This window comes from Somniosus microcephalus, chromosome 16 (genome assembly GCF_052327205.1).
Source record: "Somniosus microcephalus isolate GS21.2 chromosome 16, FLI_Smic_1.0, whole genome shotgun sequence".
In the NCBI taxonomy this organism is placed as follows: domain Eukaryota; kingdom Metazoa; phylum Chordata; class Chondrichthyes; order Squaliformes; family Somniosidae; genus Somniosus; species Somniosus microcephalus.
The window spans coordinates 42,034,963-42,049,053 of NC_141002.1; the positions used below are offsets into that span (position 1 = coordinate 42,034,963).

At 46.7% G+C, this 14,091-nt stretch overlaps 1 protein-coding gene across 4 annotated transcripts in view; it reads right to left on the minus strand.

Moving 5' to 3' along the window:
• The window catches only part of fbln1 (fibulin 1), a 250,906-nt gene that overhangs the window by 98,655 nt on the left and 138,160 nt on the right, over positions 1-14,091 (minus strand). For 3 of the 4 annotated variants that reach the window (XM_086008866.1, XM_086008865.1, XM_086008864.1), the window contains one exon: positions 12,767-12,890. In XM_086008866.1, the coding sequence (XP_085864992.1) occupies positions 12,767-12,890 (124 nt within the window). Of the gene's footprint in view, positions 1-1,440; positions 3,705-12,766; positions 12,891-14,091 lie in introns of those variants that run through there. The other variant, XM_086008867.1, reaches the window with a different exon arrangement.

Sequence of the window (14,091 nt, forward strand, 5' to 3'; positions counted from 1 at the left end):
AGTGTTCACCCGCTCCTCTGGGCTCCAGGTGTTGGTGCAGCATTGTGCAGATGTCAGCGACTACCTCTCACAGAAGAATCAGCCTCCTTTGGCACTGCTTCTCACTCATGTTGAGGAAGCTCATCCTCGGCCTGTAAACCCTGTGTTGGGGGTATCGCCTGCGGCGCGGAGCAGCCCTGTGCTGACGCCCTCTGCCCTGTGCAGCATCAGGTGGCTGAGGAGGAGGTTGGCGCTCCTGTTGTTGCTGCTGCTGTTGTGCCTGGTTCTGCTGCTGCTGCCACGGCTGCTCTTCCTCCGAATCTGGGGACCAGGATGAGCGGGTACAAATGGTCCCCATTCTACTGGTATATATCTCAGTTGAGGAATAGATGTTATAAGTGCTCAGTCAATGTGGGGAGAGGGTTTTCCAAGGAGGTCAAAGTGCATATGGATCTCAGTGTTCCAAAACCTCAAAACACAAAGTTCTGACGTCTGAAAGTCAGCCATGTTACAGGTCCGCTTTTATGCTGCAGGAGCAACTATCAAGAATTCAGGTAGTTGCTGAACCCGGCACAATCAGCTGGCGTGTGTGTTGCATGATGAGCAACACGCTGAAAATGTAGTAAAATGGGAAGAGCCTATAAAATTGGGATTATCTAGGCAGTTAACAAGCTGTTAACTGCCTTAAGTGCCTCTCCCACCACTTGGTGTCGGGTCTGATCGGGACTCGCAGACCCAACACTTTGCAAAGTTGCGTAGAGGCGGGATGGCGGTGGGTTCACAACCCGCCGTCAATTATTTAGATTTTCACTGCTGACGCGCCTCTAAACCCGCCCTCTGAACGCTGGCAAAATCGCGGCCTTCGGCAACGAAGACACCTAGGTCTTTTTTCAACTTCATGCTTAGCTATTTCAGCACCATTCATGGAATAATTCTGTCATCTATTTGTTTTCCATTTGTGCAGTACTTTACAATCATCTGCCATGCTCTGCTGACTTAGATATTTTGTCCAACTCATTCTGCAATTTCTGAGCTGCCTCTTCTGATTCCACTGCCCATCCTAGTTTGATTTCACCAATTTGAATTGAGTTTCTGAATCCAAGTCATTGACGTAAATTAGAAACAGTAATGGTCCCAACACCAAACACTGGGGTACTTCACTTAGTACTTCCCCCCACCCCCCCGCCACCCTACCCACCACTATGACATATGTTCTCGGAGGCCGACACAGTGTCTGGATGAGTAAACAGATCCACTGAACTCTAAAAGTTAACTGGCTTGAAACAAGTTAGCTATTGGGCCTGTGTGTAGGAAATCAGGACAGAGAGAGTAAAGGACCACAAAGTGTGGTAGAACACTCCAGAAGTGAACAACATTGCATAAGGGTCCTGTGAGAGACCCCATTTTTTTTTTCAAATCAATGAATTTGGATGCACACAAGGAAAGAAAAAAAGCCCTGGGTTCAGAAGTAATGAAATACATTTTATTTATCAATCTGCAATAAAAAGAAAGTAAATGAATTATACAGTAAAAAAAAGTAGACAGTTCCACTGCTAAATGTCATATTAATAGTGTCAATCATACTTGATTAAACAGTATTGGAATTAGCCTGTGAAAGGAGCCTCCATGGGGTCAGTCTTAGAGTCAAATGGCACATCAGCCAGAGTGGCAGGAAGATGTGACCTCAATCCTCGCAGACTGGTGTCAAATGACTCACAAAACTGTTGACCCTCCACGAGCTGCAAATAGGATGATGCTTGATAACTGTTATCAATAGATTGACGATTGAGCCAGCCATTTTGGCTACTGAGTCCAGCCTCGTTTCATATTGACACCTTATCAGACAATATCATTGTACAGCTGTTGTTAAAAAATACTGCAAAATGGCATCCATATATTCAGTGCCCTGTGCAATTAATGACTGAGTAAGGTTAAGAAAATCAATTGTATATCTAATCTGGCTCAAATAATTCATAATTTTGTGCAGGTATCTGTTTTACTAAAAAGCATCCCATCTTTCAAAATAGAACACTACCAATTTTATCAACAAAGCTAATCTGGAAAAGCTTACTTAGCACAATGACAAATGATACAGTACATAAATTGTTCTACAGAATCCCATCAACTCTACTTACTCATTAGAAATTTCAGAAATTACAGTACATAAAGTAAGGGTGAGCCAATTGGAATTTGGAACACTTAAAAAAGATCAATTGACTGACATGAAATCACTGGTTTTAACACAGCAGTTCTGTGACAACTCACAACATTATGACATTGTATAGAGTATTCTGCTTGTCAGCATAATCAAGATTAGGTTGTGGTTGGTTATGCGGCTGTGGTGTCATAATAGCTGGAGAGCAAGTATCTAGGAATCTGAAAATGCATAATAACAACAAAGCTCCTTGTGTATCCCCTTTAAAATTTGATCTATGTCATCAACTTTAGAGTCCCAAAGTACACTCAACAATAATCCACTCCCGCACACAAAATCAAAAGTGGGTGAATTTCTGCGTGAGTTCTCCCACTTGTTCATCATAACTTCAGCAGAAGAGCTGCATTTTCCCGGAGTTTCCAAGGCTCTTCCTTCCGCCGATGTTATGGCAGATGTGCAGGAGAATCCCTCACAGAAAGTCACCCTTGAAGTCTTTAATCAATGCATAAGAGTAATTTGTTGCTCCAAACATATTGAATATGATTCCCAAATTGATCACTTAGACACACAAGTGTGGGCACATTAGAAAAATGAGAGGGAAAAAAAAACTTCTTTACAATTTCACAATAACTGTTCTGATGATATCGCCCCTTCTCAAAGATCTACGTATAAGTGTTAACTTTCTCCTAGAGGTAAAAATATGTTTTTTTAATTTGGGGAAATAAACAAAATTAGTTTTGGTATTTACATTTTCACTTGTGTAATGATGATTTTAAAAAAAAACCTTGGATGCAACAGTTTACTCCACAAATGAGGAGGACCTCATAATTCACAAGTGACAATGTCGCAAGTGGGTTACAACATAGAGTAATGTACATATCCCACACTTGTCTTAATTTTACACCCTCTATTTGTACACTAAGAGACAGAAGTCATGCAGTGAGATCTATCATTAAGCCAGTGTAAAGGTGGTGGTGGCGGGGTGGGGGGCGGTGTTCGGGGGGGGTGGGGGGGCAATGCATTCTGAAAGTTACACTTTGTGGCCTTCACAACAGCTGAAAAACAAAAAAACAGAAACTTCTGCACTGGGCCACTTGGACATGCACAGTAAATATAAGAAAGTCCAGATTTCTATTATTGTCAGTCAGCATACCATAGGGTCAATTGGGGTAATAATAGTAATCATTGCTCTGGCTATTCACCAAATAACAGTCATCAAACCTCAGCAGTGACAACAATGTAGATTTTTGCTACAAATATGTTGGTGGCTCCATGACGCAAGAGCTTCATCTCAACGGTGAGAAGAAAATCCCTGGATTCTGTGATTTGCCGCTGCACAAACACAATTCCACTGTGGTTATTCAGTTCCTGCGTGTTAAAGTAGTCGTCCTCATCGCCATGGGTAATGGAAAGGAGAATGTTATCTCCAGGAACAGCATGAGAGGGCCCGAAACGGAAGACATTGGTGGGCACGTGGATGTTGGTGGGGAAAGTGAGGTAATAGTAGGTTATTCTTAAAGGTAGGCTTTGGCACTCCTTATTCTCATTGCAAGGCAAGCGCTCACAGCGACTGGAAGAAAGTGAGAGAGGAAAGAGGGGTGTTAATGAACATAAGCAAAGCCAGCAAGTCAGTGTAGCAGAAAATAAAAGAATTACCTACACAATGGGGGTGAATGTCCGTGAGAGTTCTCCTACTCATCCATCGTAACTTCAGCGGAAGAGCCGCGGAAACCCCAGAAAAATGGCAGACGAGCAAGAGAACCCCCACCAAAATTCACCCCAATGTTTCCACTCAGAATTTTAGATTTTGATCTTTGACCTATGACAATTCAACAAGTTTTTTCTTCTGTTACAGAACATACCGAAAGTAATGATATCAAGGGGGTGAATTTCCACAGGGGCTCTCCCACACATCCGCCTTAACCAGTGGAAGAGCCACAGAACCTCCGGAAAAACAGTGTAAACATTTACATCGTTTTTGCGGGATATCCGCAGATCTTACACCGAAATTAAGGCAAATGAGTAGGAAAACCCTCACGGAAATTCACCCCCCCACCCCGCCTTATGTATTGAAGGTGGCCTTTCAGAAAATCCTTTTTTTCCCTTTTAATTTTGCCTTGTTAGCAGTGTAATAACAAACTTGTTGCGGGTGACCATTTAGTTAAGACATGTTGCCAAGCTAATAGCGGTGAATTTCCTGCTCGTCCACCATAACTTCAGCAGAAAGAGCCGCAGAAACCCCAGAAAAGCAGTCGGAGAATGGCTAGTTAGGCATGTTTCCAAGGAAATCTATTCAAAAGCTTGCATATGACTATAGCACAGGGAGAAACTGAACACACTATTAAACATCGCATGGGACCCAATTAAGCAATCTAGAGGCAGTGCAGTGGAGAGCAAGTGGGTTGATTCTCAATGTCAGAGGGAAGACTTACGAGATATGATTTGATAAGCTAAGGTTCTTCAGCCTCCTAAAGAGATGTCTCAGAGGGAACTTTATAGAAGTGCACAATACTTAACAGAATAGAAAAGGTAAATGTCAATGCAGAGGGACAAGAGGATATGAGTTTAGAGTTGTGAAGGGAAAAGTTAGGACAAATGTCAGCAAATATCTCTTTACACAGAGGGTGGTCAACAATTGAAACAGGTTGCCTGGAAGATTCGCTGAGGCCAGGACACTACTCATTTAAGGAACTATTTACTGTAATAGGAAAGTGGTAGGGTTAGTTTTCAGAAAGGGTAAGAACAAATGGGTTGAAAGGCCTTCTTTATCTGAATCTAAATTCTGATCTTGTGATGTGTTACAGATAGACTAGGTATTTTTCCATTTTTAAATGTCTCACCATGCAAAATCACTAACATTTGTGACGGCCAAATAAATCAGGAGTGCCTGCCTCCCAGTTAAATGCACTGGATTCAAATCCCATTACTGCCTTGCCCTCAAATTCACAATTTACAGCTTCACTGGTCCTGAGCCCAGCCATAAAAGGAGGTACCTAACTAAAAAAGAGACAAGACAACAGACATCTGCTGCCTGCTTACCTCCTCCTCTTAGCTGATCAGAATGGTGGTTGCAGAGTAGACAGTGACACAGGTTATCCTGAACTTTCTCAGCTGTCTGTTTTTTCACCCCTTCTACAGTGAGGTGCTTCTATTCTGTGTAGTAACTCTTTCCCAAATAATTAACAGTGAGCATCAGGCACCCATCAGACTTGAACTAAAGAGTGGAAGACAAGTGCTCAAAAAAATGTAGCAGGAAGAGAATTAAGTATTAAAAATGTTTTGCTTTAAATTTGATGCTTTTTTGGCACCTCCGCTACTTGATGATGATAAGGATAATACTGACAAGATACTGACAGAGGAGGCGATGAGGAAGACCACATCTACTCTGCCAACTGGAAGGCGAGAGCCAAGACATCAGCAGCTAAGGGACAACAAATCCAAAATCCAATTTAAAGAAATGTTTTAAGTCTGCCCCAACCAAGCATAAAATTACTTTATGAATGAAGCAGACATGGTTGTATCCACTGCAGCCAGTTTAAATAGAGTGCATGCAATTAAAGAGCTAATAAATAGCAAAGAGGAAACAGCTGAAGGTTTTGCCAAAGTAAAGACCCACCAACACCAAAAAAATTTTGCTACCTCCCTTCTTCGGATGCCATGTGTTCTTGACTTAGTCCAAAATTATGGTTAGGCTTTCTTAAACTGATAAGTCCACAACACTGAACTATTTGCATTGGCAATAATCATGTGCTGTCACTGTTGCCACATAGCAGAGGCAAAATGTTTCACACAAAATTTCAGTGTCACACATTCATTTTCTTTTAGCGAGCAGATTTCCCATAGTGTGGTAGTTTGGGATCTGTGAGGTTAAGCTGCTAAAGTGGGAGCTTTGTTGGACCTGGCCTCTCCCCTGCTTTGCATCTGTACCAAAGTGTAACACTTTGAAGTGTGACAGGTGCATAGGAACTGGAGTAGGACATTCAACACCTCGAGCATGTTCCACCATTCAATTAGATTATGGCTGATCTGTATCTCAACTCCATGTTGTGGTACAGGCTATCACTTGATACTCTTATCTAACAAAAATCTATCAATCTCAGTCTTGAAAATGTCAATTGACCCAGCATCCACAGCCTTTTAGGGAAAGAGTTCCAGATTTCCACAACCCTTTGTGTGAAAAAATACTTCCTGATTTCACTCCTAACTGGCCTAGCTCTAATTTTAAGATTACAGGAGCTTTAAGCCCTGGTATGATTCTGGTGAATCTACGCTACACTCCCTCCAAGGCAAATATATCTTTCCTGAGGTTTGGTGGTGGGAGTACACTGGACCTAAATACATGCTGTGATTAATTTAAATGCTTACATTTTCTATCAACAAAATACAGGGGACGTGAATCAATGACTTTGTATTTACCCAAAAGGCTTCCAAAATTCAGTTCATTTTTCGGGGGGCGGGGAAATTTAAAAAAATCAAAACAAAATGTGGAAAGACACTGTCAGTCTTTCTTTCTGTTTTGTCTGTCTATCTGTTGGTCTGCATAGCTGCATCTGACTTATGGGAGTAGATTTTCATCTATACTGCCTGGCAATCCATCCAATTTGATTTTAATGAAATGTAAATTGGGCCGGTTCTTATAAAGGGTGAGCAAACTGCTCCACCATATAACCGCCCAGGTGGTGAAGACAATAATCTACCCCATACTGTTTCTGTGAGTTAGAAAGCTGATATGAAATTTTACCTGAAAAATTCATTCTGTCGCTTCTTTTCAAATAATTTGGAAAAATAGTAAAAGAAACTAAAAAATGCATTTAAGCCATGAGGAGATATATCTGGCACTCACACTGATAGACTCCTCCCAGTGCATAATAGGAAATTCTTTAAATAGTCAGACTGTGCCATCTCGCAGAGGCTAACAGAGTGATAGCTCTTGGCCAAAATATCAACTTCAAGCAAAGGTTTTTAATTCAGGCTGTGGTCTTCATGTAAGCAAGTTAATAAAGGTACTCAAACATACAAAAAACAACTTTATAGGCAAGTTAATAAAGTTATTGTAAAATAAGTCATTTTTAATGTTGGGGGTGAATTGGAGATGTTCACCCACTCGTCATGTCTAAGGCAATGCTATACCATAGTATAGGATCAACTCAATTATCCACCAACTCCATTATCCACAGAGATAGGAGTGGTCAAATACATTATGACAGAAAATGGAAGTTTCATTGTACACGTAGTGCTGTTGATAGGGAAAAGGTAATGTATTAAATCTGAAATTTATCACTTCCTAAATCTGAACCCATCTTTTCCACAACTCCATGTTTAAATCTTTCCAATCAGGTTTCTGCCTCTACCACAGTATCGAAATGGGCATAACCCAAGTCACAAGGGCACCCTTACTTGCATTATCCCTACTTGTCCTCATTGTCTGCTCTGCATCCTGGGCCTGGCCTGGAACCTCAAAAGAGACCTGGAATTTCTGGTGGTAGGCTTTCTACAGGGGGTTGATGGACCCATCAAAAAAATAAAATTGCACTGGAACAGAGGCAAGCTGTTTCTCCCACCCCCTCTAACTCTGGTGGGCGCCCAAGATGTGCCCATTGCGGCGCAGGTACCTGCCTGTACTATTTAAATTAGGAAACCTCTGCCGGAACCTGTATACACCAGCAGAGTCAGCAGCAGATATTCCCAGCAGGTGGAACCCAGTACTTATGCCAGGAGTGACGGCCCATGGATTTTCAGGCTCACAATGAACTGGTTAAAATGAACTCAACAGCGCAACGCACAAGGTCAAAACAAAGGTGAAACAGTACTCCCAACATGGGAAACGCCTAGGGACTGAGAGTGAACTTAACAACGTAAACTGTATGGTTAAACACAGAATTGGACCAACAAGTCAGATACATGTTGTGTTCTTTTGTACTAGGTGGCCTAACAACACATTCACACAGAAACAACTGTAACAAGGATAACTGTGATAAAGACCCTGGTCATTGCACAGAGCACAGAGACTTGAAGAAATTTTACTGGATTTTTATTCCTCTGTAATTTACAGTACATTATACTTTGTCTCTCTAATATTTACCAGGAATGTAGATTATAATTTCTTTTAAATCTGATCATTACTACTTTCAACCAGCAGCACTTTGTCTATAGTCAGAGCTAAGCTGAGTGTTGGCTTGCTAAAAGACTATGGGGGAGAAATTCAGTATCGCCACGTTTGGGGCGTAATACTCGAGCGTGCGCAAAATTTAGCGCCCGGCGCAAATTATCGCCACCTACTGCTAAATTGACCTGCTTCGCCCCAAGAGGTGCTTGGAGCGCTAAAACAGGCGCTGCACGACTGTCTTAAGGCGCTAAGCTGGAGAAGCGAGGCGCTACCACCGAGGGCGGGCGCAGCACAGGTGCGGCCAGTTAGCGATTGCACGCAGACACGCTGGCGCCGGTCAGCTCTTAAAGGGGAGGTTCGATCTTGGATTGCAGCCACACCCTGCGCATCGGAGCCCTGATTCTCGGCCTGGACAGACCTGCTGCCACATTCTAACGCTTAGGACCATGGAGAGGGCCAGGGAGCGAGCGCAGCGGTTCAGTGAGGGGACCTTGCAGGTTCTGATTCGTGCAGTGGAGCGCAGGCGATCTATCCTGTTTCCGGACAGTGGCAGGAGGCCGCTGCCCAACGACTATCGCAAAGCTTGGAGGGAGGTGGCTCACAGAGTGACCTCCAGCAGCATGGTGCCTAGGACCCCTGTGCAATGCAGGAAGAAGTTCAACGACCTCACTCGGGTCGTCAGGGTGAGCACCCTTTTCAGTATTCTCTTCATCCCTGCATGTCCACCTCACTTTATGGCCAAAGGGTCCTGAAAGCCCCAATGCCCAGCCCTCATCCAACACCTATGGGTCTTTCATGAAACTCACACGCACATTCAGCAGTTTACACACTGTAAGGGCTATTCTACCATGGGAGGCAGTGCAGCCAAGATTAGGGCTTCACACTGTAAGGGCTATTCCACCATGCGAGGCAGTGCAGCCAAGATCAGGGCTTCACACTGTAAGGGCTATTCCACCATGGGAGGCAGTGCAGCCAAGATCAGGGCTTCACACTGTAAGGGCTATTCGACCATGGGAGGCAGTGCAGCCAAGATCAGGGCTTCATACTGTACTCAGAGCCCGTCCTTTCTCTTGCAGGGCAAGCTGGCCCATAACAGGAGGCAGCAGCAACGGACCGGGGGAGGCCGGCCTCACCTTCAAGACCTCAGCGATCTGGAGCAGCGAGTCCAGCGGATTATGGCAGGCCGGATGATTGGCCCCGTCGCCACTGGAGATGTCGACCCCGTTATGGACAGCAATGGTAAGGTCATCACCTTTTTGACTTCTCTCCTTCCACTTGTGCCTCACACCAGCATCCTTTGCCACTATCGAACCAATACAGCGCATTGCAGCACTCATGCCTCCCTCGCTGCCGCCCTGTCCTCACGCTAAAGCAACTCTTGTACCTCCCTGCTTTCAGATGCTGATTCGCCAGGTGAGGAGGCGGGCCCTCAAGCTGCCACTGTGAGTGATTCTGAAGGCGAGGAGGAAGAGGAAGCCGGACCATCAGTGCCACCCTCAGCCGAGGCAGCCCATGGCCATAATGGGGACACGTCTTCCCTGGAAGGGAGCAGGGGGGAATGGTGTGAGGAGGGTGAAGCTCCGGGGCCCAGCGGGCTGCAGCAATGCGGGGGGGGTTAGGGAAGCTCGGCAGCCTTCTCCTCGGAGGGAGAGTCTGGCCTCGAGTCCTGCTACAGTGAGCGCAGTAGAGGTGTGGCTCCTCGCTGAAATGAGCACCCAGGCGGAGCACAGGCACACTGAGCTCATGGCTGCAGTGGCAAGGATGCCCGAATCCATTGAGTCACTGGCAAGGAGTGTCCAGGACTTCGGCGCAGCATTGGCAAGGAGTCTGCAGGACTTCGGCGCAGCACTGGCAAGGAGTCTGCAGGACTTCGGCGCAGCACAGGCAAGGAGTCTGCAGGACTTCGGCGCAGCACAGGCAGCACAGGCAGCTTCCACGCAGGTGCTTAGTGGTGCAATGCAGTCAGTGGCTGGTCTGATGCAGACGCAGATTGAGGCCACACGAGCACTGACTGCTGCCACCCTCGCTGGATAGGGCACGAATCGCCGGGGCCCTCGCCGTGCCGCAGCAGGCCAGCAGTCTGTGGTTCAGCAGCTGGCTCCGCATGCTGCAGTGCTGCCCCGTGGGAGTGCCAGTGTGTCGTCCGACCAGGGAGTGGCTGTCCTCTGTCAGGATGGCAGCATTCCTGCTGCCAACACTGTCACTTCTCCACTGCAGCTGCCACCACCTGTAGGACAGGCTGCTGCCGCCCATGCAGAGTTGGAGCAGTCAGCAGCCGGGCCCTCCAGGCCCAGAGCTGGTCCAGGCCGTACCTCAAGGGCATCTGCCGACTCAGTTTCTGACACTCAGCAGCCTTCCCCCAGCCTTGCTGCAGCCACTGGGGTCCCATTGCGGAGGAGCTGCAGGGTGGGAAGGGGCCACTCTCGCAAGCGAAGCAGATCACCCTCGAAGGGCAAAAAGTAGGAGGTGTAGCAAAATGCTGTTAATTTTCTTATTGAAGGCCGAGGATCGTGGTCATTTTTTGGTTACTCTTTTGTTCATTGTCTCCAGGTTGTGAGAGCCAGTTATGTGTCTGACTGCTTTTTTGGGGGTTTCTCTCTCTTACTTTGTCATGCGGGAAGGGCACACAGTTTGTTAAATAAAGAAGTGTCTTTATTCAGAATGTGCATGTTTGCTCTTTGAACTATTTGTTGCCTTGACCGGCTTAGGGGTTGCGGAATGGTTCCATTCATGTTCTTTCAATGGCACAAGCCATTCCCTCAGAGGGGGCCTAGAACCGACTTGCAATAAGCCGCTGATGGACGGCCCTTGCACTTTGTGCCTCCCTCCCGTCTTGGTGCTCCTCCTCCTCCTCCTCCTCTGCTGGTGCTCCAATGTCTGCTGGCAGTGGCTGAGTCCTGAGAATTGCCAGGTTATGCAGCATGCAGCACACTACAACGAAATGGGAGACTCGCTCAGGTGAGTACTGAAGGGCTCCCCCGGAATGGTCCAGACAACGGAACCGTTGCTTGTGCACGCCGATTGTGTGCTCAATGATGTTCCTGGTCGCTTGATAGCTCTCATTGTATCGTTCTTCAGCAGGGGTGCTGGGCGCATGGAGCGGAGTTATCAGCCAGGTGCACAGAGGATAGCCCTTGTCCCAGAGAAGCCAGCCTCCTGGGTGAGCCGGGGCTTTGAAAAGGTCTGCCACAGAAGTCTGGCGCAGGATGAAGGCGTCGTGGCTGCTGCCTGGAAAGCGGGCACTGACAGCGGGTATCAGCTGTCTGTGGTCACACACCAACTGGACGTTCAACGAATGGAACCCCTTCCGGTTGCGGTAATCCTCGGCATTCTCTTGCGGCGCCCGCAAAGCCACATGCGTGCAATCAATGGCGCCCTGGACCATGGGGAAGCCCGCTATTCTCGCAAATCCCATTGCGCGCTCTTGCTGCTTGTCCAGGGTCATGGGGAAGGAGATGTACTGACGTCTCCTTTTAAAGAGGGCATTCTTGACTTGACGGATGCAGCAATGCACCGCGAACTGGGAGATATTGGCAATGTCCCCAGTAGCGGATTGGAAGGAGCCGGAGGCATAGAAGTTGAGAGCCACTGTCACCTTCACTGCCACCGACAGAGACGTCCTGCTCCTCAGTTGAGGCTGCAGATCTGGCTGAAGCAGGTGGCAGAGCTCAGTGACCACCTCCCTGCTGAATCGAAGCCTCCGAAAACACTGCTCCTCAGACATGTTGAGGTATGAGAACCGTTGGCGGAAAACCCTGGGACGGTAAGGTCTCGTGTGCAGACGCCTGTTGGCCCTCCTCCATCTGGCCAGGATTGGCACTCTCTCTTGGCGTCTCTGAGCCCTCTCAATGTAATGGAGAAGCCCAACGTTTCCACCCATTGCAGCCCCCATATATGTGGCCACTCAAGGTTATGCCAGTGAAAAAGCAAACCAACTACAAAGTTCTGGGCCGAAGCCAGAAGTACCTCTGCGAGCACTGAGTCAATGCAGAAAGCTCTCTCCCTTTGTCTCTCTGCAAATCTCTCTCTCTCTCTCACAGAAGGAGTGGTCCAAAAATGGCTACCACAAAGAAGCCAGGAAGAGCCCCCTTTAAATAGCACCCCCCCAGCCCCACAGCGACTGGGAACCGTTCCAGTCAACCAGTCGCTGGGAGCGACAGGCGGAAAGGAGGGGGGCGCCACTGAATTTCCGGTTCGGGGCGCCCCAAGGGCGTTGCACCATGAAATGACGTCAGGAGCTGCGTGCGCAGCTGAGCGGGCGTTGCGGTTTTGCGCCGCCGCTAAATGTCCATTCAATTTCGCGAGAGGCGCAGGTCTTGCCGCGCCCGGGCGCTAGCCGCCTCGTGCCCCACTTATCGCCCTCTTAAGGTGTTAATGCGTGGCGCAAACAACTGAATTTCTCCCCTATAGCTTAAAGACCATAAGCCACCTAAGAACTTAGCAGGACAAAACATGGAGCCTCCATCAGCAAATTACCTTGAGGATCCCAATGAAGACCCAAACATGTCTAAAATTCCTTTACTTACGCATCTCCAGACTTGCGATAGTTTTCTGGGCAGTCAAAGATCAGGCAGCGGAAGCTGCCCTGGACATTGAAGCAGGTCTCAGTGCCAGAGCAGTTATGCCTCCCTGTAACACATTCATCGATATCTGTGGGAAAGGAAGCAGGCTTTAGGTCAGGGAACGTAATTTTACAGGATTCTTGATTCTTGCTGTATCCAGTACTTCACACTGAGTTTGGATATCCTTAGAACAAGTGCAATGCTGAACCTCAACGTGCTAAGGGACCTACTGTCTTCTCATAAAGTCTTCCACATGGAGAAAATCCAATAAACATTAATAAAAGTTAATCTATTGATTTTAAACAAATAAAAACAGATTTGTACAAGTTTTTCTAATTCTGGCAATGGTAACCTGGAGCAGAAGCAACACTTCACACTCAATGGACTGAGTTTTAACAGTTACTTGTCACTCAAAACCACCCACCATCATAAGGCAAGTTTTATCATTTCTCATCTAGTCCTTGCAATAGGTGTAAGGAACTGTATGTAGGGGAAATAAATCTACTGTGTGCTCTGTGGGAATCTTGAGGCCGAATGGCCAACCATAGAGTGACGTTGACAGTTGAATGAAGAATTTGGCAGGGATTTTCCAATTTGGGGGAGTCCTGCCGCATTTGGTTGGGACGAGAGTTCCATTTACCCCAGTGCCCTCCCCCTGACACCCAACTGATTTTCAAGTGGCGGGGTATTTTGCATACTCCTGGAGGGGTTCCCAGCCTCCTACCTGGGAACAGGCAGAGAATGACTGTGGCATTCCTCTGGCACCTGCAACAATGTAGTGTGGCAGTGGCTTCTGTATCGACCCAAGGAGTTTCACATTTGTTTTCCAACAGAGTTGTGTTGGCCACTGCAATCAATCACCCTGCAATTAACTGCAAAGGCTACAGTGTGTCTTTAAATGTTGAATCCTTCTGTCGCCGTAGCAATGTTGGACACCAGGAATGCAGAACTGTTTGTGGAGCCCAGCATTGCCAGGGCACAAAGAATGAGAAATAGATTGGATCACGTACTCTCATCATTTACATTTCATTAAAATGCACCCAGCCGCACTTGGATGGGCATATCGTACATGTCCCGTCATGTTCAGCATAATATTCTAGAAGTGCCAGAGGACATCATGGACTTGGTGGAGCAGTTCCTTAAGAATTTCTTTTCACGTTTGTGGTGGGAACCAGACTACTGGGAGACAATATTGATGGGGTGAGTGGGAAGAAAAGAAATACAATTATGGTTTGATTTTCCTGCGGATTGGAAGGTAGCAAATGTAACCCCACTATTTAAGAAAGGAG